Source organism: Dendronephthya gigantea, unplaced genomic scaffold, assembly GCF_004324835.1.
Source record: "Dendronephthya gigantea isolate DGI-Jeju-01 unplaced genomic scaffold, DenGig_1.0 000037F, whole genome shotgun sequence".
In the NCBI taxonomy this organism is placed as follows: domain Eukaryota; kingdom Metazoa; phylum Cnidaria; class Anthozoa; order Malacalcyonacea; family Nephtheidae; genus Dendronephthya; species Dendronephthya gigantea.
This window is the reverse complement of record NW_021163047.1, coordinates 38663-66223: the sequence shown is the minus strand read 5'-3', so window position 1 is coordinate 66223 and position 27561 is coordinate 38663. Positions and strand designations below refer to the sequence as shown.

The following is a 27561-nucleotide window of genomic DNA, read 5'->3' as shown; positions in this document are numbered from 1 at the left end:
AAAACGCAAGAGTTAATTGAATAATTCATGTCACAGTTTTTAATTAAGGCCCGTGCTGCAATACTTCAAAAACGGGACATATGTTATAAAAAGTGCTTGTGGAAGAATAAAGAATAAAGGCCGGCAATCACCACTGATTTTCCACAAAACAAAAATTTTTCCTTGGTTTCCTTGGTATATTGGTATTAATACTAATATTTTGGCAAATATTAAAGACGTGCGATTTGATATATTGGATAAATAATATTAGTTATTAACATGTTTTGCAAAGTGAATAACGTTAAAAAATCATTCGACAGGTGAAAATCATTTTTTGAAGAAAAGGCTAAAATGACTGGTTTAGTGGTTTTTAAAAGTATAGGTAGAAGATATATAAAACTACTCTTCTGTCATCATTGGAAGTGAACAAGTGATATAACCACCACCAAACGTAGGCCCATTTACAATGCAATCAAAATAAAAATAAAAGATATATAATCCTTTACCAGCTGATAGTTTTAGCACATATAGAATTTAAGTTATTCCGAAAAATGATAGCATAATACAAAATTTATTCTGTATATTTCGAATCAAGATCGATTCATCTTCAGCAGAATGGTTTAAAAGATATATAGCTTAGAGTAAAAAAATTTACCGTTTTCGAGATCTATAGGCGCAGCTTTTGCATTCGGAACAAAGTAAGCTGCCGGTAAAAATAATACAAATATTTCTTAACATTCTGCTTACAACCTTTATTAAACAGAAAAATACAAAACAAATTTATTCGTTAGAAGAATTCATGTTTTGATAATTAATTTTGTTACTTTTATTTGTGGAGATAAGTCTATGCGCGTTTGACCATACAGTTACATGAGCCCGGTTACCCGAGATTCAACGAAGCATGAGATGATTTTGAAATATTGAAATGAGCAGATAACATGATCCTGACAGTCGTATAATCCCCACAACAATGCTGTCAATAGCATGTGCTTGTTTCGTGTCATAAAGATTTATTTCAATACCTCAAATTCTCCTCACGCTTTGTTGAATCTCGGGTAACCGAGCTCATGTAAACAGCCCCTAACAGATGAAACACGTACATGTGTCTGGGTAGGTATAACAAAAGCTCACCGCATGTTTTTGGGTACGTACCCGACTGAAGATGTAAGATATTCAAAAGGCATTTTGTGTCATCTCAGACCGAAAATTTAGGTAGCATCTTTCGTGTCGTTTTGATAATTTTTCGAACAAACATACTTTCTTGATATCCATTAAAACTGCTGCTTGTACCCCTTCTCCCCCCCACTGCACTTGATAGCTTCCACGGCGGTAAAGACTATTTGACATATCAATGTTTTCAATATAATACAGAATTTTCAACCATGATGCAATTTCACAGGCGTTTATAGTGTCAGATAGCTACCTGTGTAATTCTTCCCATTTCCTTCATATCCAGTACACAGCCAAAAACGTGCAAGTAGTAACAAGTCTGCTGCAGACTTGATGCGATTTGTTCCATCAAGTTCATATCAGATGCGCTCGCATAGCTTGCGCCAACTTGTTGTGAACAAGTCTGTTACAAGTTGTCGACAACTTGCTACAAGTCGGTATATTATCAGATTTGATGCAAGTTGTCAACTGCAGACTTGACCCAATTTGCCCACAAGCCTGCTACAACTTGTCAACAGATTTGCTGCAAGTTGTTATCAACAGACTTGCTGCAAGTTGTTATCAGCTTGTTTCAAGTTGTTTTAACAACTTGCAGCAAGTTCGCAATTCACAACTTCAAACAGGCCTGATTTTCACAAGCTTGCTGCAACTTGATCTTTTCAGGGCTGCAGCAACTTGTGAACAGGTTTGCTACAACTTGTGAACAAATTGGAGCAAGCCGTGCGAACGCATCTTGCGACAAGTCTGTGGCGTTTTTGGCTGTGTAAGGCAGGTGCAGTGGTACCATTCGTATTATATCATACAATTCGCATTTGTGTGACACTCATTGCAACATGCATTGGAACTTGGAACATCCGTGATTGTCTAGAATAATGAATAATTATAAGGAACCATTTTTTCTTTCTATTATTTTCATTTATTTTTGTTACTATAATTTTGTGAGACTGCAGCAAGCTCAAGCTAGTTGGGAGTATGAAATCTCATTTAGCAAAACCTGTGTAGTTCTTTCTTCCTGCATATCAAAATGAACAGGTGCAGCTGAACGAACAATTGTTTGTACATATTTCGTTTTCGTCACACTAGCTGATACATTAGAACATTCGTCCATGTCTAAAATTGTGAGTTAGTCAGAAACGCAAATATAAACGATAAAAAGCTTGACATATATCAATAATGCATGGTCGCCAAAAAACGCCGATTGTTTACCTGTGCAGTTCGTTCCGTTTCCTGAATATCCAGAGAGACACGTGCAGTTGTATGAACCATTAATTCGTAGTGTTGCCACTTGCATTTGTGTGACTTTACTTTGGCAGATACATTTGAACATTCGTTAATGTCTAAAATTGTAAATATTTCAGAAAGTACAAGCATATATCTTAACCATGAAAAGTTCATCAATTGCTGCTAACCCAATTTTTTACCAGAACAATTCTTTCCGTTTCCTGAATACCCAGTGAGACACGTGCAGTTGTATGAACCATTCGTATTAATACAACTTGCATTTGTGTGACATACTTTGGCAGATACATACAAACATTCGTCAATGTCTAAAATTGTAAGTAATTAAGTAATTAAAAATTACCTTCTTGTATTTGGATTATTAACCAGCCATGCAAAGCATACTCATGACATAACCATGACCGCGCAGCGTTAGAACTCCCCTCCCTCTCTTTTTACGAATGCACGTAAAAAAGTTTTCGAACCAAAGCACGCGCTATAGTACCATAACTGATTTGACCTTTATGCTAGATGAGGTTGGTATTTCGATATATATCGGCTTAATTCCATTGCCTATTCTATTTATTCATCTGGGGCCGGTTCTATCAAGCCCGTTTAGCTTAAACGGTGGATAAGTTCAAAAAAGAAAGCAAGTCTATGGTTTTATTTAACAAGCGAACTAAATGTTTTTTATCTTAATACAAAGATACTGTTTACAACTACATATTCAGTGCATAACATTCACGTTGACTCATTCAAGAGAGTTGTAAGAGTGTAATTTAATTCTGACTTATCCACCGTTTAAGCTAAACGGGCTTAATACAACCGGCCCCTGCCAAAGTAGGAAACTTTGAATTCGAAGGGTCCAGTCATGAAATTCGCACATCGGTGGCAATGTTTTAATTAAAATGCTTTTCTCCCTAGTGTGCGACAATTGCGCCTGCCATAATAATTAATATATATTAATCATTAACATTGATTATGAATTATCAACCATATGGTTCAACATGCGTAGAGTCTAATTAACAATGTTTATCCATGATCAGTGGGGGTTAATGTTGCTTCGTAAATATTGCATGGTAATTTGTCCAAAATTACTTTGTGTTTTATTCCAAATGCTTTGCCGAAGTAAGAAATTTTTCAGGGTCCAGAAGTGTTTACATCCTGACATAAACACGTTGAACTGGCAAGTCCGCTTTTACATGAAAAGGCGATCCCGAATAGATATTATACATTAATATCTAAGACACCTAGGCTATGGGACATCCTGACGGGGAACAGTATTGTTAACAATGTTGTTGAACCTTGTTGAATCATCAATCTTGTTGCAATCACGATGCAATGTTGTTGTAACAAGTTGCAACAACATTGTTAACAATACTGTTCACAGGGTGCAGCACAACATTATTCACTAGCTCCTGTTTTTAACAACTTGCGCAACTTTTACGTGTAGGCAAAGCCAATCAGAACGCCTAAATTTATAATACTTCATATAAAATTATAAATATTCTACTTTTTATAAAAATTTATGCATTCTGATTGGGTTACTGAAAATGTCAAAAAACTTGCAGATTGGTCTAAAACGAAATTTCCCCTTGTTATAGAGCACTGTTAGGGAAGTTAGGGGCGTCCTCCCGCAAGAAAATTTTGAAATTTTAGAGTGCAGAAAATGCGATTCCCCGCGTTTTATGGGTGAGATTTTTGCAATATCGAATATATATAAATTATTGCATTACCTGAACTATAAATAACCCAAAACATTTTTTGAAAGAGAACTAAATATTTCCAAGGCTGCCTTGATGACTAGGTGTAATCTGATAGTTGTGATTGACTGTTGCGGCACGAAAGTTTATTTTTCGGTGCTAGTATGACATGATTAATATCTATGTTTGACCTAAACAGTTGTAAACAATTTTCGTTGTTTTATGTAATTTCCATTCTCAAAACAAAAGACACATCTGTTCGCCGTTTTCCATACAAAACGTTACCGTATTTCAAATTTTAGTCAGACCGTCTTTTTGATGCCCCATACACATTTTGAGACCGACTTTTAAGACATATTTGGTAAAAGATGGGGTGGGGGTGTCACACCTCCCCACACTCTAAAATGTGTGCTTCTGCTTTAATATTTCTGGGCAATATTCACACAACAGTCAATAATGTCTTCCATCACAGGCTTAAACATCTTACAAATAATTTCTCTAATAGAAACGATTCTCCCTTAAGTGTTGCAATGGAAGGAAAGTGGCAACGACAAATTTATCATCAAAATATCTTCCTGTCAATAAATGTTGCGCTTCACAGCAATCCTCAGCCTTTTGATATTCAACATAAACATTATATCCATCGCTATTCACTTTGCTTGTTTTTACTAACACAACTTCACCAAATCGCTCACATTCTTCACGGATATCCAATAAAATATCTTCAATGACTTCGGATTTTGTTTCATTAAACATATTCAGAAAACGGAGAACACTTGTTGGAAGTAATAGCAAGTCTGTTATGCTTGCATCTGGAGAGGGGCTTGTCAACAAAAAAGAATGATTGAGAACGTAGGCTGGAGATAAACGATTGTAAGAGTGGCATTGTAAAAATCCAGAAATGATATGTGTTAAAATATTCCTTTCGTGAACAGGAAGTTCATTTCTTACCGATGTTATAATTTCTGCTGATTTTAATGCATGGACACATGGAGAACATTTTAATTCACAATTTTTGCATAATCTAGGAAGTTGAGATGCATGTTCATTACTATATAAAGGTTGACCAGTGGTAACATAAACAAGCACACATCCAATAGACCAAATATCCACTGACGAATCAAGATCCTGCTCATTGCTGACAGTAGCACCTGAAATATCAAAAGCATTTTTATTGTAGTACTCACAATATATTTCTTAATCGCTCTTAAGCATTTATTAACTTGTGCAGCTATGACCCGATTTGCATAAACTTATAAACACTGAACTTTAAACACTGAGAGAAAATAACTATAACTACAGACCATTTCTATTAACCATGTTGAGGCAGAACAAGTTTGATACTTTATGGCATGATTAAATATCATAAAACAGATTCTACCATTGGCATTTGCTAGTTTTTTTTGTAATACACTTATCCATAATGGTACAGTGTATAAGTACTTTATTTAAACTTATTTTAAGATGATAAGTTGCTGGCAAGGAAGCTGATGGTCTTGGTAGCATTCCAGTCTGGGTACTTCTATGTACAGAAGTTCTACTTTAAGTATTCATATGCCATTTTCTGCACATACTACCTCCGATAAAAAAGTATAGGGCTACATGGAGGCTTGCAATGAAAATTCACATTCACATGCAGGGTTTCTACAACTTATTTTCATATGGTTGTCCTCATACGGGGCATTATAGTATGGACAAAAAAGGGAAAGGAAAAATTTTTGAAAATAATTACTGCATAATATATCCTATCAACACAAATCCCTGCCTCCCTTGTGGTTGCTGATTGCAAGCAAATTTCCTTGCATTGCAAAAACCCTTGTTTTTGAGCATGGAGGAAACAAATGTGGACATCATTGCCCAGCACTAAGTTGAAATCAACCTAGTACAACAATAAAGTACATACCTTTCATCACCTTGTTCCACTCTACAACTTCTGGTGCCTGATACCCCATACTTTGCAAAGGTTGTTGAACTCTATTTGAGAGCCTTAATTTGAAGCTGACACTAAAGTCAATCAACTGAAAACATTCTGTGTTCATATTCCACAAAATATTACTTGGTTTAATATCACCATGTACTATACCCATTTCCTCTAAAAACATAGCACCAGAGAGCAAATCATGAATAATTTTCTTGACCAGAAATAATGAGAATCTTGTTGACTGGTGCTTGATTAGTAGGTCTTTCAAACTACAGCCTAGGAGATCCATGAGGATGCACCTTCGTCCGGATGAAATGAAGCTATCAACGTAGCTCACAATATAGGACGACAAATTTGATTTTTGGTATGACTTGCATAGCGATAATATTTCGACTTCATTTTGAAACGCGAATTCAAATCTCTTGCATGGTTTGTAAATTTTTAGTGCTAGATTTTGTCCTCTTTTGTTAAGGATTTGAAAGCATTTTGAAAATGTACCTTGACCACATGACCTAACTAAAGACCATTCTTCACCCATGTACGTAATTTGACTGGGAACCATTTGTTCATCCGTTGTTTTGGAACTCATGATCGCCAAGAAAGTAACAGAGACTAAAGCCTAATTTTCACAATCAAATTTCAATTTTGGCGGCCATATTGAATTTCACAGCGCAGAGACCTGGGTGCTAGTCAACTAGTCACCATGGTCACCATCACTGGTCACCATGGCTTCCGTCAAACCATTGCCCCATAGAGGAAAAAGCCACGCATCCTGGTAATTCCAAACTGGCCAACTGGTCAACCCTGGTATCCACTCATTGTACCACTTCTAATACAACCCCCTCTGATTCGCCGACAATCATGGACACTCATTCAACTTGCAGCAGCTTCCAGCTGCCCCAGCAGAATCACACCCCTTGCAAAAAGTTAGAACTGAAAATATGTCAAGTATCTGGCAACAACTCACCACAATAGGTATGTCACAAAAATCCACTGAAATCGGTATGGCATCTTGGAGGAAAGGGACCAAGTCTCAATACCAAACATTCATAAACAAATGGAGCCAATTTTGTAGTACTTCAAGTTGTGAATTTTTTGACCGTCCGACCACTAAAATTGTGGACTTTCCCACAGATCTCTATCATTCCGGTTTGTCTTACTCCGCTATCAATTTTGCACGCAGTGCCTTCTGTGCAGGCACGCAGTGCCTGTCTACACTTAGTCAAACAAACAATACGATCCCCTTTGGTCAACACCCTCTGGTAAAACGGTTCATGGAGGGTATTTTCGAACCGAGACCTTCCTTCCCGCGATAGAAATGTATTTGGGACGTGAATAATGTTTTTCATTATTTTAGAAAGAAACTAATGGTAAACACGGCCTAATTTAACTAATTGATAAATGACTATTGTGATTATTCACACCGATTGTAAATATTCACACCAATTGTAAATATTCATACCAATTGTAAACATGCACACCTATTGTGATTATTCTCACCAATTGTAAATATTCACATCAATTGTAAATATTCACACCTATTGTGATTATTCAGACCAATTGTAAATATTCACACCTATTGTGGTGAGTTGTTGCCTGTTACATGACATATTTTCAGTTAACTTTTTGGCAAGTGGGTGTAATCTGCCATTCCAAATTCAAGTACAAATAATTAAGACACCTTTGTATTATAAATATAGTTGAATAGACTTATATAAAGGGTGTCCCAAAAAAACCGAAAACTATTGAAATCGCTCATTGTTAAAATTTGAATGCCGTGTGTACGAATTTCAGTCCGTGGGGATTTAATGCAAGTTTAAAATGCTAAATGCTTTGTGTTGCTAGAGAAAGGGAACATGTTGAAGGTCATGGTCCTTGAGATGCACATTTAAATATTGTTATTCATATTTGTAAATTGTAAATATTGTTAATAAATACCATTTTTGCGAACCAGAAAACTTTACTGCATCATATGCATGCATAAAAATGAGTATGGTAAACATTTATACACTTGTGGGTCCCAACAGAGTGCTTAAGCATTCAAACTCTAACAATTGCATTGTTATGGGTGATTTCAATAGTTTTCGTTTTTTTTGGGACACCCTGTATAATAAGGGTTGCGTATTCATTATGTTGTGTTTGTTATTTTCTAACAAAAAACCTGACAGTGACTTCATTGTTCACTGTGAAATCTCGTACAACTCTGACACGACCCTAGCTGACGACGTAGTAGAATTTAAAAATTAAACGAGATTTTTTAGTAAATCTCCAACAAGGAAAATTCGTCGGTTCTGAGGTATACAGCTGGAAAGAGCATTCCAAAATTAGTGTTGAAAATACCAGAAATATCGTCGCGTGAGTTTGCAAACTTTTCGAACTTCGAAAAGTGGCAACGCTTTTTCGAACGTAAAACTAATTTATACCAAATTTGTCAACTTCACACGCTGATATTTTTAATACTTTACAATATTTCGCCACCAAACTTTCCAATTTCACTAATTGAGGGATGTTCGTCCCAGTTGTATATCTCAGTTGATAATGTTAGTTCATTGTTGATAATGTTAGTTGATAGTGATAATTCATTCCGCCTTCTCCCTTATCAATTAACGAATCTCCAGCTCATAAATTGTTATATAATTATGAGTAATTACTAGAGTTTAAACAATCAAAATGGAAAGCGTTGTTGCTATAAGCAGCTAATAAGTAAGGAGAATAATTCTACCCACGATCAGGCTGGGTCCCTACCCACCATTCTTCTTATAAAATTTCGGCAGCAAAAAAACGATGTTATGGTAATGTGAACAACAGACAGTGCACTATGTGAAGGAGTTGTGAATAAAAATTAATAATTTTCAAAAAGTTGAATTCAAATTGACAACAATGAAGATACTGACAGCTACAGTTTCATGAAGTAGTATTTCAATCGCTTAGTGAAAGCGGGCTGCAGTTAAATTATTGCACGCACTCATGCATCATGTTCGACTCGGTTCATATCAATGTTAAGTAAATTGAAAGTAGATTTGATCACAACGATCACTTGCGGAAACCTAGTCCGTGGTCGTTTACTACCACATTATTAGAAGCAATCGCATCACTTTCGACCAAGGACCATCATGAAAACTGCAATGCCAGCAAGAGCAACACCAACTACTTGATACGTGGACGCTTGTCGTGCTGTTTCCATGACATGGTCTGTGATGGCTCTCTAGGTATATAATAACACACAAATCAGCACACTGTCAAAAATATTGACTGCTACTTGACAGGATTATTCCACGACAGAATTTTCTACTATTTATTTGATAGATTTATTATTTTAGGAACCTACAGTATCTATATGAGCTAATTGAAATAAAAGCAATGAAATCAGGATTAAGGACTGCTTATATATCCAGAACGGACCATTTTCGCTGTTGTTGCGATCTTAAACGTAATCTCCCTATTCAGTGCCTCAATTATGAATCGTTTTAATTTCATATAGTAATTGTAGTAAGTTGTACTCCACGGCTATAGCTTATTTTACAAGGCACAAAGCAATGATATGATGGAAGAAGCTACATGCAAGACGCCACCTAAGACTAAGACTATATGCACATAATTGACAACAATGTAAAACTACAATACACCAATGCAAGGTGTCATGTTGAATAATTGCGCAGCATCTCGTTGCTGATACAGGACGTGAAAGTATGTAATCGATCGTAAACAACGAGGATAACCGTGAAACTTCGTTAAGCTGACGTCGTATGTAGATCCATTTCACTTCTGATGGATGTTTTATAGTCTATTGTTGTTTTATAACCATCGACGACAGAAGTGAATAGGATCCGACAAAATTGGATCGTGTGAATTAAAAGACCGCATAACAATGAACTATGTTGGGAGTACGTTAAAGAATAATGTTCTGAAAGATAAAGTCATTAATGTTGTCCCACTGTAGCTTGTAAATCCAACAATCCAACAGTCTCCCCACGTTGTTCTACGGTCGATAATGTTCAATGAGCCTAGGTCGGAAGATACTCGTACATGCAGTACTAAGCTTTCAGCTAGATTTTCGTTGAATAGGGCAGCACTTGCTCTGAAAGGCCAGAAATTCCACAGCCTAAGGCAACGACGAAACCCCAATTTTGTCACCGATTGTCCCCGAGCCGGTGCGGAGCACCATGCGAGGGTACTAATTCCGCCCAGAGATTAGGAATTACACCCGGAACCCGGGAGAACATAGCGGAATCCAAAGTCGCCCAAATGTCATGGACGTTCAATGGTCATGGTACTTGTGCGCACGCGCAAAATTTGAACGAGTGACGACTGGTAATTAGCAACTTGCTGATTGGCTAAGACGAAACGTTCGTGTTTCAGTGAAAAACGTCAGAATTTAACTGTCATTTTAACAAACTATTTTTTTAAAAAAATGTTTCGAAAACACTATATGAAATGTGGAATCAAATAATAGATAAAACACTGGGAAGAGTTTAAAATATTATCAGAACTGGAAGAATTAGCGGTGAAAAGGAACAACTGGTTTATAATCCTTGAAATGGTAGGAGTCTATTTTGTTTATTTCGAGGTTTCTTTCGTGTTTCCTGTACAAATACATTTTATGAGCTTGGTACAGTGTGTCGTTTTGCTCGGTTTTGCGAAGACGTGACCGACTATTTAAGGCTTTACATCATCGTTTTAACTTCAAAAAGAGTTCTTAAAAGTGTATTTTGGAGTTTTAATACAATAAATATCACTTTAAAGGTTTAATACAACAAATATCACTTTAAAGAGTCGACTGCAATCACTGCAAGAATTTAATAATCGAAAAACAACATTCGACGTTCACTGCTTGGTTATTTATATTATTTGTGCTGTTTTGATGTTTTGAAGGTTTAGCTATAATGGAGTATTAACTCTCACTTAAACTGTGAAAGTCTATAACTTAATGCAACGGAAAGCAGCAGGAAAACGGGTGATTTCACTTCACCTTTACGACTGTATTTGTTTCCGAAAAATTTGAAACATCAGCTATCGGCTTTACATTTAGGACATTTCATATCATTGAAGGTTAGGTCTGGCTAGCTCAGGAAATATTTTGCTTCGTTTGAAATGGCGAGGGGTTGCTGCATGCATGTATTTCTAGTAGATATATAAAGGCTCATAGTGACGGCTTTAGTTACATCATTTATTTGTAAACATCAGACTCAGTAAAAGCCCTGCCAGAAGTTCGAGCATTATTAGTTAAAATTTAGGGAAAAAAAACATTCAGGATTTAAACACGATATGAAACAAAATTGAAAACAAGCATCCAAAGCTCGATTTTCACCAAAAATGTGTAAGCAAAGAACGATAATAAAACTTACCCATCCCCCTTGTTGCGCAATCCAATTGACCAATCGTTCCTTGACGAATCTAACGACCCAATCAACGACAAGCTTGAGCAACGGAACCTGACTGATGACAGACGATGCCAATTTAAAGCCAAAGTACAGCAATGTCACTACCCCACGTCCCAGTTGTACACACCATCAGCGAATATTTTATTTGCTACGTCCGCAAATGTATCGAATGCGGTCTGCGGCGTGACTTTTATTTGGCCAATAAGGTTGTTAAGTTCGAGATTGTTTTCTAAATCATCGCCAACCTTAAAATTACAAGAATAAGTCATAAGTCAGACTGTTTTAATAAACTAGGGATCCAAGGATAGTGCAAAGTTTCCATGCCCTCTAATGCATGTAAGCAACCACATGTTTGTCCTCAAAGTACGTGAGCCGCGATATTGTCATTATTATATAATTTTGGTTGCTCATGGAAAGCGGGCGCTATTTTCTCAGATTATTATTACAGCGTTCGGCAAGAAAAACTATGTATCCCCTCTTCGTGAAACAACTGTGACTACATGAACTACATGTATATGATGGCAACAATTTATCCGTCATTTCAAAAGAATAGCCAAAATAGTTTCGCTGTAATCCCCGAGCCGGCGCGGAGCGCCGTGCGAGGGTACTAATTCCGCCCGGAGATTAGGAATTACACCCGGGACCCGAAAGAACATAGCGGAATCCAAAGTTGCCAAAATGTCATGGACGTTCAATGATCATGGTAGTTGTGCGAATGTGCGAAATTTGAACGAAGAAAGAACGGTCGTCTACGACTTGCTGATTGGCAAAGACAAAAAGAGAGCATGCATGATAGCGTCAGCATTTTAACCGTCATTTTTCAAACTATTTTTTAAAAATATTAAATGAAATCATGGAGTCAAATATTAAAACAATAATAAAAGATTTAAAGATCATCACAGCACAGAAACAGTTGGTGAAATAGGAACGACTCGTAGTTTATAATCTTTGAAGTGGTAGGTGTCTATATTTTGCTTGTTCAGTGTTTGCTGTAAGAATGCATTGTTTTTTTGACAAGTACGAGCTTGGTATGTCGTTTTACAAGGAGCTAACCGACCGTTTAAGGCTTTACATCATCGCTTAAACTTTAAAAAGAGTTCTCAAAAGTGTACTTCAGAGTTTTGATAAAACAAATATCACTTTGCAGCTTATATAGTCGCTAAAATTATTGAATGAAATAAATAATCGAAAAACAACATTCGACGTTTAGTGCTTGTATGGTTAATATAATTATTTGTGCTGTTTTGATGTTTTGAAGGTTTAGCTATAGAAAAGTTTAACACTCACTTAAACTGCAACGTAATGCAGCAGGCAATCAGGTGATTTCTGTTCACCTTTACGACTGTCTTTGTTTCCGAAAAATTTGCACGAGTTATTTCATAATATTAGCGTAGAAAGTTAAGTCTGGGTGGCGCACGAAATATTTTGCTTCTTTAAAATGGCGAGGGGTTGCTGCATGCATGTATTTCTAGTAAATAATGTAAATAAACCGTGCATATTACGTCTACGATGTGGCACGTAAATCGACACAAAGCAATATTATCAATACTGTATACCGCTAAAATGATTTGATTACTGCACAAAATGTCCGTTTTGTATAGTATCAATTATGAACTGTATGCAAAATATCAGGTATCGAGATAATATATATTCAGGTAAGATATCTTTCAATACATAAACAATACAGCGTCGTTTCTTCCTAACCTCTTAGGTCTATTTATGGAATATACCCCCCCCCCCGGAAAGTTTACAGTATGACTGACTGACTCGCCTGAATTTTCGCCACTCATCACAATACTGCAAAGTTTCAAAGAAACTCAAAGTTTCAAAGAAACTTTGCACTAAAAATAGGGAGATTAAGGTTTTGGAGGATCAGCACAAATGTTTATCTGCCAATCATTTGCATGGTGTGACCTTTTGCATAATAGACGAGCTTACGATCTAGGTGACACGAGAGAAAACCACAGCTAAAAACCGCATACCAAAATTAGTGTAATTGCCAAGTTTTGCGGTAAAATCTCAAGTAGTACGGAAAATATAGCCATGCGAATTTGGAGTACGGAGAATAGCCATACCAAAATCATATTTACAATGTGATTAGGTCAATTAGTACAGTAAATAATAGAAAAATGTAATATAGTACCAAATAATTTCTTTGAATTTTCAGATTAAGGTTGGTACCTGTAGTGCACTTACTGATGATGAGCTGGAAAACTGTGATCATGTTAGACTTTCATCATCAAATTTTGATGATCAAGTCATCACATTGTTTTTTGGACAGCTAGTGAATGTTTCTGATTGGCTAGTGTGGCGAGTCAGTCAAGCAAAAACATGCTTGCTTTGCTGCAAACCACAAAACTATGTGACATTGCAGACATTTCATGAAGGTTCAAGTGTCGATCTTTCAATTAAAAATCAATTCCCAAGTGTTACACAACTAGAAACTGTACAGTACTTCAGCTATAGAAGAACATCAGTACTGGTAGTGTTTAATAAATGGTTGGGTGCCTAAACTACTGTAGTTGATAAACAATCTTATAATTAATAAACCTGTCTTAAGCATGACGCCACTTCACCATTGACTGAAATGGCTCTCATTTCTTCTGGTACAACAAGTCCTTGTTCCCTAACTCTATCAGCAATGAAGAAGGTCACAATATCTGGTGTTTCAACCATAACTTCATCTGTACTTGTTTGTCTTTGTCGCTGTATCTGACGCTGCGTCCCTGAGTCGGGAGGAGCCATAGTTGCTTTCAGTTGATTATCTGCAATGGTAATTTATAGTTTTAACTCTTTGTTTGGCCTTGTTTTTTGGTAATTTAATTCAAATAAGACAAAAGTGTTAACATCTTGTATCAGAAATTAATGAGAAGTTACTGTATGTTGTTATAATATTATACATGTAAAAATGGACAGTTTATAGGCTTCAATAAAAATTAGGATGACAAGGAAGATGGCATTCAGATCTGATTTGATATTGCTAACAAGCACCACATATGTACCAGTCATATAACCATTGTTTGGGGCTGGTTGCTACAGGCAATTAGGCAACCAATTACGCCAGATTGAGTCAAATCTTGGAGTTACACATAATCAATTATTTCATTTGAAAATTGGTTCTCAACCAAATAGGTTGACAAATGTTTTTGAGGCTTTTTTGTGTCTATTTTAGTAGTTGCTGCACCACATTCAAATGAAAGTGATAGAGCAGAAGGACTCCAATTTTGTTTTTAGCTTTTACAAATTCGCATTTATAGAACAATGTCAAGGTATTTACAATGATTCCAGTTCCTCACTATCTGACTGATATATATCTGTGTAAATAAAAAGCATTGCATTGCAGGCACAGGGTTTCTTAGTTCTCCAGCTTGTAACAAGATTTTCCCACCAAATCCAATGGTATACATAAATAAACCATGACAATAAATTCAAATATGGAGGTTTATAGGAGCAGTTGTTAAGACTAATCACATTACAAGTCACATACAGCACTAACAACTAAAACTACAAAACTAAATACAAAGCAATATATTGTGTGCAGAGACAAGGTGTCCCTGAGCACATCACAATATCTTAATCCCAATGTTATAAATACCTAAGTTATAAGGAAAGATCTAGCGCACATTCATGACTTTACTAGTACACTAGTTAGTTGAAGAAACAATGATTGAGCAGTTTGTTAAAAAATTACCATGGACTTTGAGACAAATACATCTGCTGATTGATGTTTGAGGCATGGTCAATATTGTATCAGATATTACATTTAGGCAGTGTGTATATACATAATAATTTTATAGTTAGATTGGATTTTGTTAGAGGATCATACCATTCTAATTCGATTTTGGATGAGTATGTGTGAAATGGCATTTGGGCAAGCAACCTAATTTTAGTGAATATTGCCTCAATGAAAACAACTGTCATAATTAACTTTAAAATTAAGCTGAAATTGTATCTCTGTAAAAACTGTGATAAACTAAAATACCGTACTTCAAGTACAAAATGTTCAGTATATTACATGTCATAGACTATTTCAGCAACCAACATATAGGTCTTGCCTGGAAATAGGGAATTTGGCCCAATTGAAGGGGTAGTGAGCCTCAGTCCTACCTTGGATTATTAAAATTCACACAAAACTTGCAATAAGGAACTTTGTGCAGGAAATTTATTACAATATATCAATAATTTTAAGGAGTTAAGTGTTAAATTTTGGGGCGAATGTTTGTTCGTTCCTCCGGCCGTCAGGGCATGCCGGCACTTCCGATCACAGCATTTTAAAACCAAAAATGGCGGCGGGGAAATTCTAAATAGCTTGTCCTACTCGTTTGTGATGACCAAAATTAGGGTGGTGCGCTATATAGAGGGGGGAGGGGGTTCAAATATTGCGGCCAATTGTCCGCTATTTCTAGACGAAACTAGCGTTTGTCTACGGTTCCTAATGGGCAGTATTCTTGCAACTTCTGCTGAGGAAAATCTCACAGAATATATTGGTGATAAGATACACTGTAACACGAGACAAATGAAGTGACTCGTTGATAAAAGCAATATTTTAGCGGTCATATCAATCCATCTAAAGCATCAAACGAAAATAGAATACATATAGCTTACCTGGATATGTTATTCTCCTTCTTTAAAGTAATTTAAATGTTAAAAATTTGTAAAATATATAGCTCGACAAAAACATCTCTTTCTGGCTTTATTTTGGTTAGTAAAATGCTGATTAATACTGCGCGAGAACAATAATGATCGAACGTTCTGTGCTTCCACTAAGAAAGATAAAGTTTCCATGCCAGCATGTATGGAAAGCCATAGCTGTCTTAAGTGATCAATCGTCATTTCAATCGGTGCTTCTAACATTATACGCAGTGCTTCTATCATTATATGCGGTGCTTCTAGCATTATATGCGGTGCTTCTAAAACACGGACTTAGTAAAACACGGACTGGACTAAATTAGTAAAACACGGACTGGACTAAATTAGTAAAACGCGGACTGGACTAAATTAGTAAAACACGGACTGGACTAAATTAGTAAAACGCGGACTGGACTAAATTAGTAAAACACGGACTGGACTAAATTAGTAAAACACGGACTGGACTAAATTAGTAAAACACGGACTGGACTAAATTAGTAAAACGCGGACTGGACTAAATTAGTAAAACACGGACTGGACTAAATTAGTAAAACGCGGACTGGACTAAATTAGTAAAACACGGACTGGACTAAATTAGTAAAACACGGACTGGACTAAATTAGTAAAACACGGACTGGACTAAATTAGTAAAACGCGGACTGGACTAAATTAGTAAAACACGGACTGGACTAAATTAGTAAAACACGGACTGGACTAAATTAGTAAAACACGGACTGGACTAAATTAGTAGAACGCGGACTGGAATCGATAAAATTTCTTTAATTTTATAATTATTAACACAACAAGAGATTTAAAAAGTCGTATATACTTTCCCAAAGTTTTGGAAAGGAAGCGTAGAGCCTTGAACATTATTCACGATGTAAAGAAACGAGGAGCGACGAGCATTGCTTCAAAACATTCCGGGCGTAAAAATCGAGCATTTTTTTCAGAATCTACGCAATTTATCAACTTATGTTATGAATTACGAGCATTCAATTCAACACAAATATAATTTGGAAGGTTTATTCCATTAATAGAGCTAAGAGGTTAGAAAGAAACGACGGTGTGTTGTTTATGAACTGATAGATCTCTTACACGAATATATATTATATCGATAGCAAGTCGATACCTGCATGGTATTCTGCATATACAGTACATAAATGATATACAGAACGGACATATTGTGCAGTAATCAAATCATTTTGGCGGTATACAGTATTGATTATAAGTATATTGTTTTGTATCGATTTACGCGTCGAAGTATCCACATCATAGACATAATAGTTAATATCCACATCATAGACATAATCATACTTCGACGCGTAAATCGATAAAAAACAATATACTTACAATCAATACTGTATACCGGCAAAATGATTTGATTACTGCACAATATGTCCGTTCTGTATATCATTTATGTACTGTATATGCAGAATACCATGCAGGTATCGACTTGCTATCGCTATCGATATAATATATATTCGTGTAAGAGATCTATCAATACATAAACAACACACCGTCGTTTCTTCCTAACCTCTTAGCTCTATTAATGGAATAAACCTTCCAAATTATATTTGTGTTGAATTGAATGCTCGTAATTCATAACATAAGATGATAAATTGTGTAGATTCTGAAAGAATTGCTCGATTTTTACGCCCGGAATGTTTCCAGTCCGCGTTTTACTAATTTAGTCCAGTCCGCGTTTTACTAATTTAGTCCAGTCCGTGTTTTACTAATTTAGTCCAGTCCGTGTTTTACTAATTTAGTCCAGTCCGCGTTTTACTAATTTAGTCCAGTCCGTGTTTTACTAATTTAGTCCAGTCCGTGTTTTACTAATTTAGTCCAGTCAGCGTTTTACTAATTTAGTCCAGTCCGTGTTTTACTAATTTAGTCCAGTCCGCGTTTTACTAAATTAGTCCAGTCCGTGTTTTACTAATTTAGTCCAGTCCGTGTTTTACAAGTCCAGTCCAGTCCGCGTTTTACCATATGCCGCGCAAGCGATACAGCACTGAATATCGACGGTAAAACGAAAAGGTTGTTTGAGGCCTTTGAGTTCCCAGTTAATGAGGAAAGGACTTATAACGTTGGATTTATTTCCGTGTACATGATTGCATTTGTCTACGATGTTGTTACAAATTTTCGACCTTGTTATTGGAGATCATCTCTGTGTTGCCTGTATTGTGTGTAAATTAGGTATTGTTTTATTGTCTGGTGAACTTTGTAAAGTGACATGTCAAATTCCACTAATTGTTAGTGAACTCAATGGAATGATAACTACATAATAAAGTCCAGTCATTGGACGAAGCTGATCAGTTAAGGTGGTCCACTTCAGAAATAATTGACAATTATTGGATGAGGTTGAATGTGATATCGAGAATTATCAAGCCGAAGTTTGCATTATTCGCTGAGGCGAATAACGCAAACTGAGGCTTGATAATTCTCGATATCATGCGAAAATCGAATTCAATATGATTGTTTTATTATGTATTTCCTTTTTAGAGAGAAAGCCTGCGCCATTATTGACAACAAACCAGCGGCAAAAAATTACGTCATCTACGGATAGTTTTCAATGTCGTGTAGGTGGCAAGACATTATATACTTAATGTATGCTCCCGAGGGAAATAGTGAGTTTTTTTTTCCCAAGAGTCTGAATGTTTCCCGAGACGAAGTCGAGAAAAACATTTGAGACTTGAGGGAAAACAAAACTCATTATTTCCCGAGATAGTGTACATTAAGTGTTTTGTTATATAGGAACAAAAACATTAAAAAAACCACTTTACTTTGTTATGGCAAGAAGCAGGCAACAATTATTTGTAGGTTTTTAGCTAATCACAATCGAGATTGCATTAGTAATGCATAATAATATGATTTATCCTGTTTTTAAATACGAGAATTAAGCGAACCTTTTTATTCACTTAGGGTTTTACCCTGAGTAAATAAAAGTGTTCGATTGGCCTATTCATTGAGTTGTTCGATCGTTTTATTGTAATATACTTTTCTAATTAGCGAACGAAAAATCCGGCTCATTTCTTTCACGCAAGAAAATTTAAGAAGTAATAAACCTAACTTGACAGGATTTTCAGGGCTTATTCTGAAATTTGTCCGTTCGGGATGAACTGAATGAATTGTATTTCGTTTAGCAAAAGCAAAATAGCGACGATTTTTGAGGGATAGATCGGGGAAGATTTAGCTTGCCAAACTTTTATTACCGCACCAATTTTAATTGTTCCGGTTCAGCACCCAGGCAACCATTGAAAGTTTAAAGAAATTCCATCGATCGTTACAGCGATACTCTGATTTGCTGTTTACAAGATTCCATCGTTGGCTGTGTCTAGTGTTCGTAACTATGGTAACTGGACATTGAGACAACTCTTTTTTTACTTAGAATAACCTGCCAGTGCCTACTGGCTAGTGTGGAAACAATAACATCATTCTGTTATCCAAAGTTAAGTAGTGGACCCCTTATATAATATATTTGGTGGGCCGTGCAGGCAAAACACACATGCAAAAAAATGGGAAGACAACCAAGGAGTGGTGAGACAATCTCTCAAAACCAGAGCCCGCGATCCACAGGGAGATCGCGGGCTCTGTTTAACTGTTTTCGAGACTGAGACTGGGAGTGAGAAAGTTTGAAAGCACAAATTTGCAAGATAATCACTTTTTAATTGAAGACAATTTTGAACTACAAACTCGTTTGCACAGTTGCACTAGATTATGAGCCAATACGCATCAACATCCAATCATCATCACTGTAAAAACGTCCAAAGTTTGAACTTGTTTTAACGTTCACGAAATTTGTGTTGAGCATAGGCTGAGGTTGGTGTTGATTTGCTGGTGTAATTACTAATCGGAACTGTTTGCTTTAAAAAAGGTTAAGCCTCACTAAATAGTCAGGATTAATATTCTATTTTCAATAACTATACCAAAGCGTTGTATTTATTTACACTTAGAAACAAAATCCGGCAGGCATAATTAATATTCTAATTTTAATTTCCAAATTCCACCAAGGAGTGCGTGTATTTTCATCAGGCATTGCCACGCATTCTCATTGTGCTGAAAATTCCCGCACGCGTGTCGGGAACTCAGACACGCGAGAATTTGGCTTCATGGGCCATGCCAGTGTAGTATTTTAATGGTCAAAACTATTACCCATGTTATTTTTAGTACCATGACCAAAGCGCTGTTTTTAGATGTAAAAAATTAGGATAAATATAATGAATAATTAATTAATTATGATTGCTCTTATAAGCTTACATAAGGTCATAAGATGGAGAATACATGAAAAATATATAAGTGATAGTGTTCATATATATTCGGATTATCTATTTATTGGGCGAGTATCGGAATGATATTACAAATGATATTCATCAGATTTATAATTGGAAATTTATGGAACATTTCAGCGTTGGTAGCAAGACCATGTTATATTTACCATAGTTTTTATACCAAATTTCACAATTTTAGCATACGTAGTTATAAACATGAACAAAGCATTTCGATAATACAAATATTTCAGTTAATCTTGCCTAAGCTGGTCGACAGAAAAAACGGTTAGAACGATAATTACATTACGAAGTATGTCTGTCGTTGTTGTACATCTGATAATTTCCTGAGCGCCAAGCTATCAGGATCAATTGCCACTGCCAGCTGATTCAAAAGTGGGCTAAATTTAGCATTTCCTGACTCAGAAATCATTTCACGGCTTTTCATATTGATAGTGGCTATACTTATATGGTTCTTTTGTGGTATTTTAACATTGATTTCATGTAGTAATCCATAACAGGAATTATCTAGTCAAGTTTATTCAAACAGTTTGCTTGCGAGCGACAGACCATATCAACATGTTATGAAATACATTGTGAAATGAACCAATCAGTGAAGAGCTCTACGGATAAGCATTGTCTACAGGAGCATTGTGTTTGACGCCTAAACCAAACAACCAAAGAATATATGTTGCCAATTTTTCCATATTCTTGCACTAAAACTCTCAAATAAAATACCAAAATCGTTTTGTTTGTCGTAACACTGTTTGTCTGAAGTATATTTTTTTGTGAATGTACATGCACGGGATTATATTATGGTAACAGAATCGATTGTAATGTTGTGCACCGCAGTAGGCGGTGCTAAACACATTGAGTTGAAAATTAAACAGTAATCTTCAATCCACAGCAGGATCTGAGGGGTTGGAACGTAAGCTATTTGTCATTTTTCTTGCTTGTAGTGCGAAGGTTGGGCCTGTCTTTTGCTGTTCGTCGTTAGCATCGCTAAGCAAGCCAGCGCTTCGTGTTTCAATCATTTCTGCGTTGACAAAGCAGTTACAGTTGCCTTAATAAAACACCACGTTAAGACATTTGACATTTAGACTGTTAAAAGATGAGTGGTAGGTTTAAATTTCGCGACTTTTATAGTATGAAGGAAATATTTTAATACCGTATATTGACATGTATTTCCTTGCTTGTAGATCGACGATCAAGACGTGGTGGCGACGATGATGTAAGTGTCATTTCACAAAATATTATTTTGGCGTAGAAAAGCAGCTAGCTAGTATACGCCGATAACTGTGCATACACTTGTTGCAAATGGGACCACGCGATCAAGTTCATAACACCGAATGTCTGTAAAAATGCTGTTGCTCAGATCATCCTCGTGTATTGATCTTCTCGGTTTAAATATAGCCCCGATATTAGGTTATAGATATCAGACTACATTTCGTGACCGTAAAGTATTTTTGTATAACATTTGAGCTCAAGAAGCCACAACTGTAACTAAGGATATGGGACATACAAATCGATGTCACAGCATTCTGGAAAGCCTGGGATGATTTTCGCTGAAATCTCGTACAGTCAACATACAACCATACTATATGATGTTTTACATTCGAGGTTTCATATACAATGGGAATGGAATTTTGTAAAGATTTAACGCAATATTACCCTATTTCATGCAATAAAAAGGCTTTCGGTTTCGGCAACAGATTATTTGCATGTGCAAATTCATGCCCATATTTATATAGGACAACGTTTAACGCATGACCGACGGGCTACGGTTTTAAAGAAGTTGTGGTTTGTGTTTGGTTGAGCTTCGCGGTTTGGACGAACAGACCCGAACTCTTTTCAGCCAATAATCCACAACCCAACTGGTAACGGCTTGCTCACCAATGGTAGACATGTCTCCCCGTATTTATCCTTGTTATTACAATCAGTTTGGTGATACAATGTTTCTTTTTGGGTCACAATACTGCGATCCTTGTGTGAGGCTGTTTTCTCTTCTTTAGATATCGTTGCAAAAATAATGTAAACTTATATCATGTTATATTTGAACTTCGACCTAATACGCGAGGAGTGTCCCTCTACACATGCAACATAATCTATGCACAATGTTGCGAGGGCATGCATACACCAGATTTACAAATCATATATTATTACACAAATGATGCTACTTGTATGTATCGTGTTTTTGTAACCAAGTGATGTTGTATCACTTGTATGCGTAATTATAGATCATTATGAGCTCTTTTAGAATATAGTCTCTTCAATTTTATTGGCTTAAATACTGGAAGTAAATCCTGAAGAGACACCGACGCAGTGTTTATAAATGTAAATACCAGTTTTGAGATGTGATACATGATACCCTATGTTGTGAATAACCTAATGTAAACGTGTTTTCACTGGCTCAAGAAATGCGTTCATATTTGGTTGAAAACATTCGGGGACGGTTGTTCGAAAGGCTAAACGCTTAAACGTTGTTTAGGTGGATAAGCCGAAGTTTAAAATTACTTTCATACATCTTGTGAATGACTAAATTAGCATCTTAGCATTAAATATGTACTTCCATTGACAATTAAACTATTTATCGAAATATTTCAGCTCAGTTGTTCAATAAATAGATAATTTGGTTTTCCATTTTTAACTTATCCACCGTTTAAGCTAAACGCCTTTCGAACAACCGGCCTCTAGTCTTGAATTCAATGAATTGAATGGTTGCAATTACATTATTGAACAAATGAAGTATTGTAGTATGTGGCCATATCGAATTGGTTACTGCTCTAATACGTAGTTTATCTGCAAAGTAATTCTCTGAGACTGATTATATATATGTTCATATTAATTATATAAACGGTATGTGCTGCGTATGTAAGACGCATAGTAAGCAAATATAGTTCACGCGTGAAACGCTGTTGTAACAAACGTACAAACAAGTTGTTGCAAGTCTGTTTACAAGCTGTCAACAAGTTGTGTTCGCAGCACGTTTAGGTCGTTGTGGCAAGTTTCAGACAAGCCGTTAGTAGGAAGTCCGATGTCATTATCCGTCTAGTTACAAGATTGTTCTGACAAGTCTGATACAGCTATAGTATAACAACGCAAGCTTTACGTGTCATGTACCCGTTCGAATTCACATGCGGATTCAAAGCAACGAGAGCATTTCTTAAACCATGATTCTACGATTAAGATTCTACGATTTCTTGCTCTCTTGTGCAGTGATAAAATGTTCTTAAGATACTCCCAAAGCAACCAGAGCGTTTCTTAAACCATGTTATATTTGTTTAGATTCTACTATTCCTTGCTCTCTTGTGCAGTGATAAAATGTTCTTAAGATACTCCCTAACGTTAGGCAATGCTTATCTCGGCATTGTCTTATTACCCTTCTTGACCTTGGATAAATATCTTGAACTTAATTTTGCTCTACGTTAACAGGACGACTTGGCCAAACAACGTGAAAAACGTAGATTAGAACGTGAAGAACGGAGAAGCCAGCGTGAAGCTGAAGCTAATCAGGCGGATGCTGAACGGCAAAAAGCCAGAGAAGAAAGACGCAAGAAGAGAGAGTCTGGTAAGATCACACAGTCAAATAAACGAAACATGTTTCATAATATCGAAACTGCCGTATTCATAGCTTTATCCGTTATCTTGGCAAAAATGCAGGGGTATTCGAATTGTACCCGGTGGGGGGAAGGGGGGGCTATTGGAGACCTTGCACATCAAAGTCCCGGTCAGGTGTACAGGAACGTTTGTTAACCTCAAGATCCGGGTATCATTTTAAATTTCTGAAAATAAAGTCTGGGGGCTGGAGACTAATTATAGTTTGGTGCGTTTTGGGGTTTACATCCGTGGAAATATATTAATTCGTACATTTTGCTTCTTTGAGCATGATGAACTGCGAACGTCTTTTCTGTCGTATTATCTATAATATACCTCTTACTAAAGCTCACCTTTTCCTTACAGGTGATGACGCGGGTTCTGCAAAATCACGCCGGTTAGTGGGACGGTTACTCCTGATGATTACAAATTCTTCATTTAGATCGAAAAAAAACCCCTTATCGTATGAACCCACTCTACCAGATTTAAACTTAAGGCTTGATGGTAATGCAACGAGAACGTTAATCATTATCCATGGAAATCTTGTTTTGTGTATCAGAATCTAAACTTTAATTGATTCAACTTACAAATAAGAAATGTGAAAGGATAGTCCCACAAAATTTCAGAGCTTGGATCCGCGAATGTTGTGAATTAATTCTGTTTGCCTTCGAAATATGGTGAAAACTATTTATTTTAACAGCATGAATAATTCTGGTACTGTATCTAACAGGTAGAGGAAATTATTCATGCGTATATTTTTGTTCGTTATTATGGTGTTCAGCCAAGAAGAAGATGATAAAAAGGCGAAGCAAGAACAAGAACGAAGAAAAAAAGAGGAAGATGCAAGGAAACAACGGGAACAGGAGGTTATATATATTTATTTACCTCACGTTTTTGAGCCTTCGACATCATTAAGTTTTAATTCAAACAAATTAAGATACAAGTTTTGTAAATAAAGTATTTTACCTGATGTTGGTAGGAGGAAGAAGAAGAAGAAGAGGAAGAACAAGCTCCACCTGCCAAGGTACAGACATTCCATCGTCCACCATACCAATTTGAGATGTCGTGCTTGATCGGATACAAAAAATGGAAGGCTTATTGTTACATAAGAGCAGCGTTAAGCACTCTGCGATACTGATTTATATCACTTTTACAATTACCTAACGATGCGCATATTCTAGGACAATCTAAAACTACAAGTAATGTGAAAGTGTGCTCCACTTTTATATTTCGAGACATGATAGCGCGTCCTTATAAATCTTGACCGCTGTAGGTAGGGACGCTACAAAAACGATAATTGGGAGGGGGTGGGACAATATTCATATATTCGTGTTCTGCAGTATTTATCTCTTTTGAAATCAAAATCGTTCTTGCGGCACCCCTAGCCTCCGGATAGAAACACCTGCTAGGTGTAGGATTGCCAGGTAACCCAATACTTTACCAACTGAGCGTGAAGGTCGCGTCAAAGGACGTTTCTATTGCGACATTTCAACTGGAAGAACCTGCTTCACGTCGGGGCTGCGGCTAAGCGTTTTTTAGGGGAGGGGAAATAATTTATTTAGCAATTATTGCATTCCATTTTTCGTCTTTTTCACCTATAAGACCAATGATTACTGGTTCAATGCAACAACAGTGAAAGTTCTTCTACACGCCTAGTTGCTTAGGGTGGGACGCACCCAATTCATATTAACACCACCCAACAACTTTTTTAAATTTCCAGGGAGGTGATAAGACTGACGGTCCCAAAACTGCATTTGGAAAGATTGATGATGATCGAAAACGTAAGTTCATTTCATTAATATTGAATTAATCATCCCACTATAGATAATTTCCTCAGAATGCAGGCACCCATTGTTGAAACGTTTTTAAAATGAATGCCATTAAGATTTTTCAAAAAAAATCTCTCTTTTATGCACACTTAAAAGATTTCAGACACTAAGCTAAAATCGCTCTTGAGTGCGTCCTTTTTTCGAAACCATAGTCAACCCAAATCGGCGGTTAATCTAAATTTCTCAAATGGATTATTTCACGACTATATTATTCGTTTCTTATCATTAATGTTATATTTTATTTTCATTTTCAGGTCGAATCATTGACTCTCTGATTGATCGTCTGTACGAACTCGCCGAGGAGAGGGATGCAAAGAACAAACCTGATGCAAAGACCGCTACATCCGGGGCATCAACTGCTGACATCAGCTCACTCGATCTCAAAGTGCGCTCATTGCGCACGCGCCTACGCAACGCCGAAAATGCTACGGAGAACTTAGCGAAACAGCAGAGAGATGTTGAAATGAAAATTAAAATGAATCATCAAGAGGTTAGTGCAAGGTTACTATTGGAAACTGAGGTTTTTAGATTGACCGGAGTCTACCAAATGCATGCTACCGACTATAGTAATAGTAAATGCATGTTTATTGCAAACATTCAGATTAGAGCTACAAAACTATTAGCGGTCTAATTAGAAACAAACAGGATTGCAGTATTTTTTCAATTTTAGGTGGAACGACTTCGTAAAGAATATGGAGTCGCTGAAGCCGAGTATAACGAAGCCATTAAGAATGGTGCTGTTGTGCCCGAGGCGCCTAAACGCGGACGAGGTGCGGGCGCTGGAAAAGGCGCAGGCTTCTTTGATGTGGTTAAGAAAGCGCAATCGTCTCTCTGGGAAGACAAGTTCCGTGCTTTCAAGGAAAAGCAACGCGAATCTGCAGCGGTGAGTGTAATCAGTAACGAGCAAACTACGTTCTGGCTGAAGGCACTTGAACATTGGCATAGCGATTGAACAGATATCCAGACGATTCAGATCCCCGATATATAAACAAGCTGCACCATTGCTTTTCCCATTAGAGTAGTGCCCACTATAATTGTACAAAATGTTGTCGTGAGAACGTTTGCCGCTTGTCGCGAGAGTTCGTTTAAAAGTTTAAAAGTTCATATCAGAGTAATCCCCACGAAATTAGGTCGATTGAGTCCATATTGGGCCGTTGTACATCCAAGCAGGATAACACCTCTCTAAAGATTGTCCGTTTTAGTTTGCTAGTTATATTATGTTTTCAAAGTTTTAGCAGGAATAATGACATTTCTTTCCATATTATTTGTCAGAACCAACCAAATTGGGTTAATAACTTACGAAAGAGTGATAATATCATTGGAACAACTGTCATGAAGCGTGAGGATCCTGAAAAGAAGAAGGAAAAAGCAGCTTGGCAAAACCAACCAAAACTTCACAAAGCCGTCATTGATCCACGTGCCAAGAAGGAAGCAGAGCCCGCGGGCGCCAAGAAACCCGCATGGTCAGGTGTTTCCTTGAAAAAGGCCGAAAAGAAATAGACTGCAAACAAACGTTTTGATTTTGAAATCTTTTACTTTTAAAGTGATATAAGCCATAACTTTGGTACAAGAATCTATGTACTTTGAATAATAAAAATGAGGAAAATATTTTGGCCATATATTTTTGTGGTTATTTTGTGACTGCAGATTCGTCTGTTGTAAATCAACATTCTTATATAGGCTTCAACCAAGTTAATATCGAGGTACACTGGCCAACGTTATAATTTATATATAGGTAATCAACAGATCAACAGAATTCACATGCAGGATGTTTATCTGCAGGAATTACATTTTTCTTGCCGATCGCCAAAGAGCACATTAATCCAGGCACTACAATATAAACCTACCGTGCACATTGAAAGCAAAATAACCAGA

At 36.6% G+C, this 27561-nt stretch overlaps 2 protein-coding genes and 1 long non-coding RNA gene across 4 annotated transcripts; 1 reads left to right on the top strand and 2 right to left on the bottom strand.

Annotated features, from left to right (window-relative positions):
- Positions 1-2201: 2201 nt before the first annotated feature.
- LOC114526056 (adhesion G protein-coupled receptor E2-like) lies at positions 2202-5155 on the bottom strand. 2 transcript variants are annotated; one of them, XM_028547552.1, is made up of 4 exons: positions 5022-5155; positions 2571-2696; positions 2356-2486; positions 2202-2259 (listed from the first exon to the last, which is right to left on the bottom strand). In XM_028547552.1, the coding sequence occupies exons 1-4, from the start codon at positions 5068-5070 to the stop codon at positions 2224-2226; spliced, it is 342 nt and encodes a 113-aa protein (XP_028403353.1). In that variant the 5' UTR covers positions 5071-5155; the 3' UTR covers positions 2202-2223. The 2 variants fall into 2 exon arrangements, with proteins under 2 accessions (XP_028403353.1, XP_028403354.1); XM_028547553.1 differs by lacking the exon at positions 5022-5155 and adding an exon at positions 4104-4561.
- Positions 5156-11489: 6334 nt separating this feature from the next.
- Positions 11490-16105, bottom strand: LOC114526057. The gene is made up of 3 exons (XR_003687296.1): positions 15978-16105; positions 13923-14137; positions 11490-11617 (listed from the first exon to the last, which is right to left on the bottom strand). It is a non-coding gene; the product is annotated as an uncharacterized LOC114526057 (long non-coding RNA).
- Positions 16106-21171: 5066 nt separating this feature from the next.
- Positions 21172-27294, top strand: LOC114526054 (vicilin-like seed storage protein At2g18540). Its single transcript, XM_028547550.1, has 10 exons — positions 21172-21381; positions 21463-21494; positions 23696-23831; positions 24224-24254; positions 24639-24723; positions 24837-24881; positions 25578-25638; positions 25941-26176; positions 26357-26569; positions 26959-27294. Exons 1-10 carry the CDS (start codon positions 21375-21377, stop codon positions 27184-27186), a joined length of 1074 nt encoding a protein of 357 aa, XP_028403351.1. The 5' UTR covers positions 21172-21374; the 3' UTR covers positions 27187-27294.
- The last annotated feature ends 267 nt before the right edge of the window (positions 27295-27561 follow it).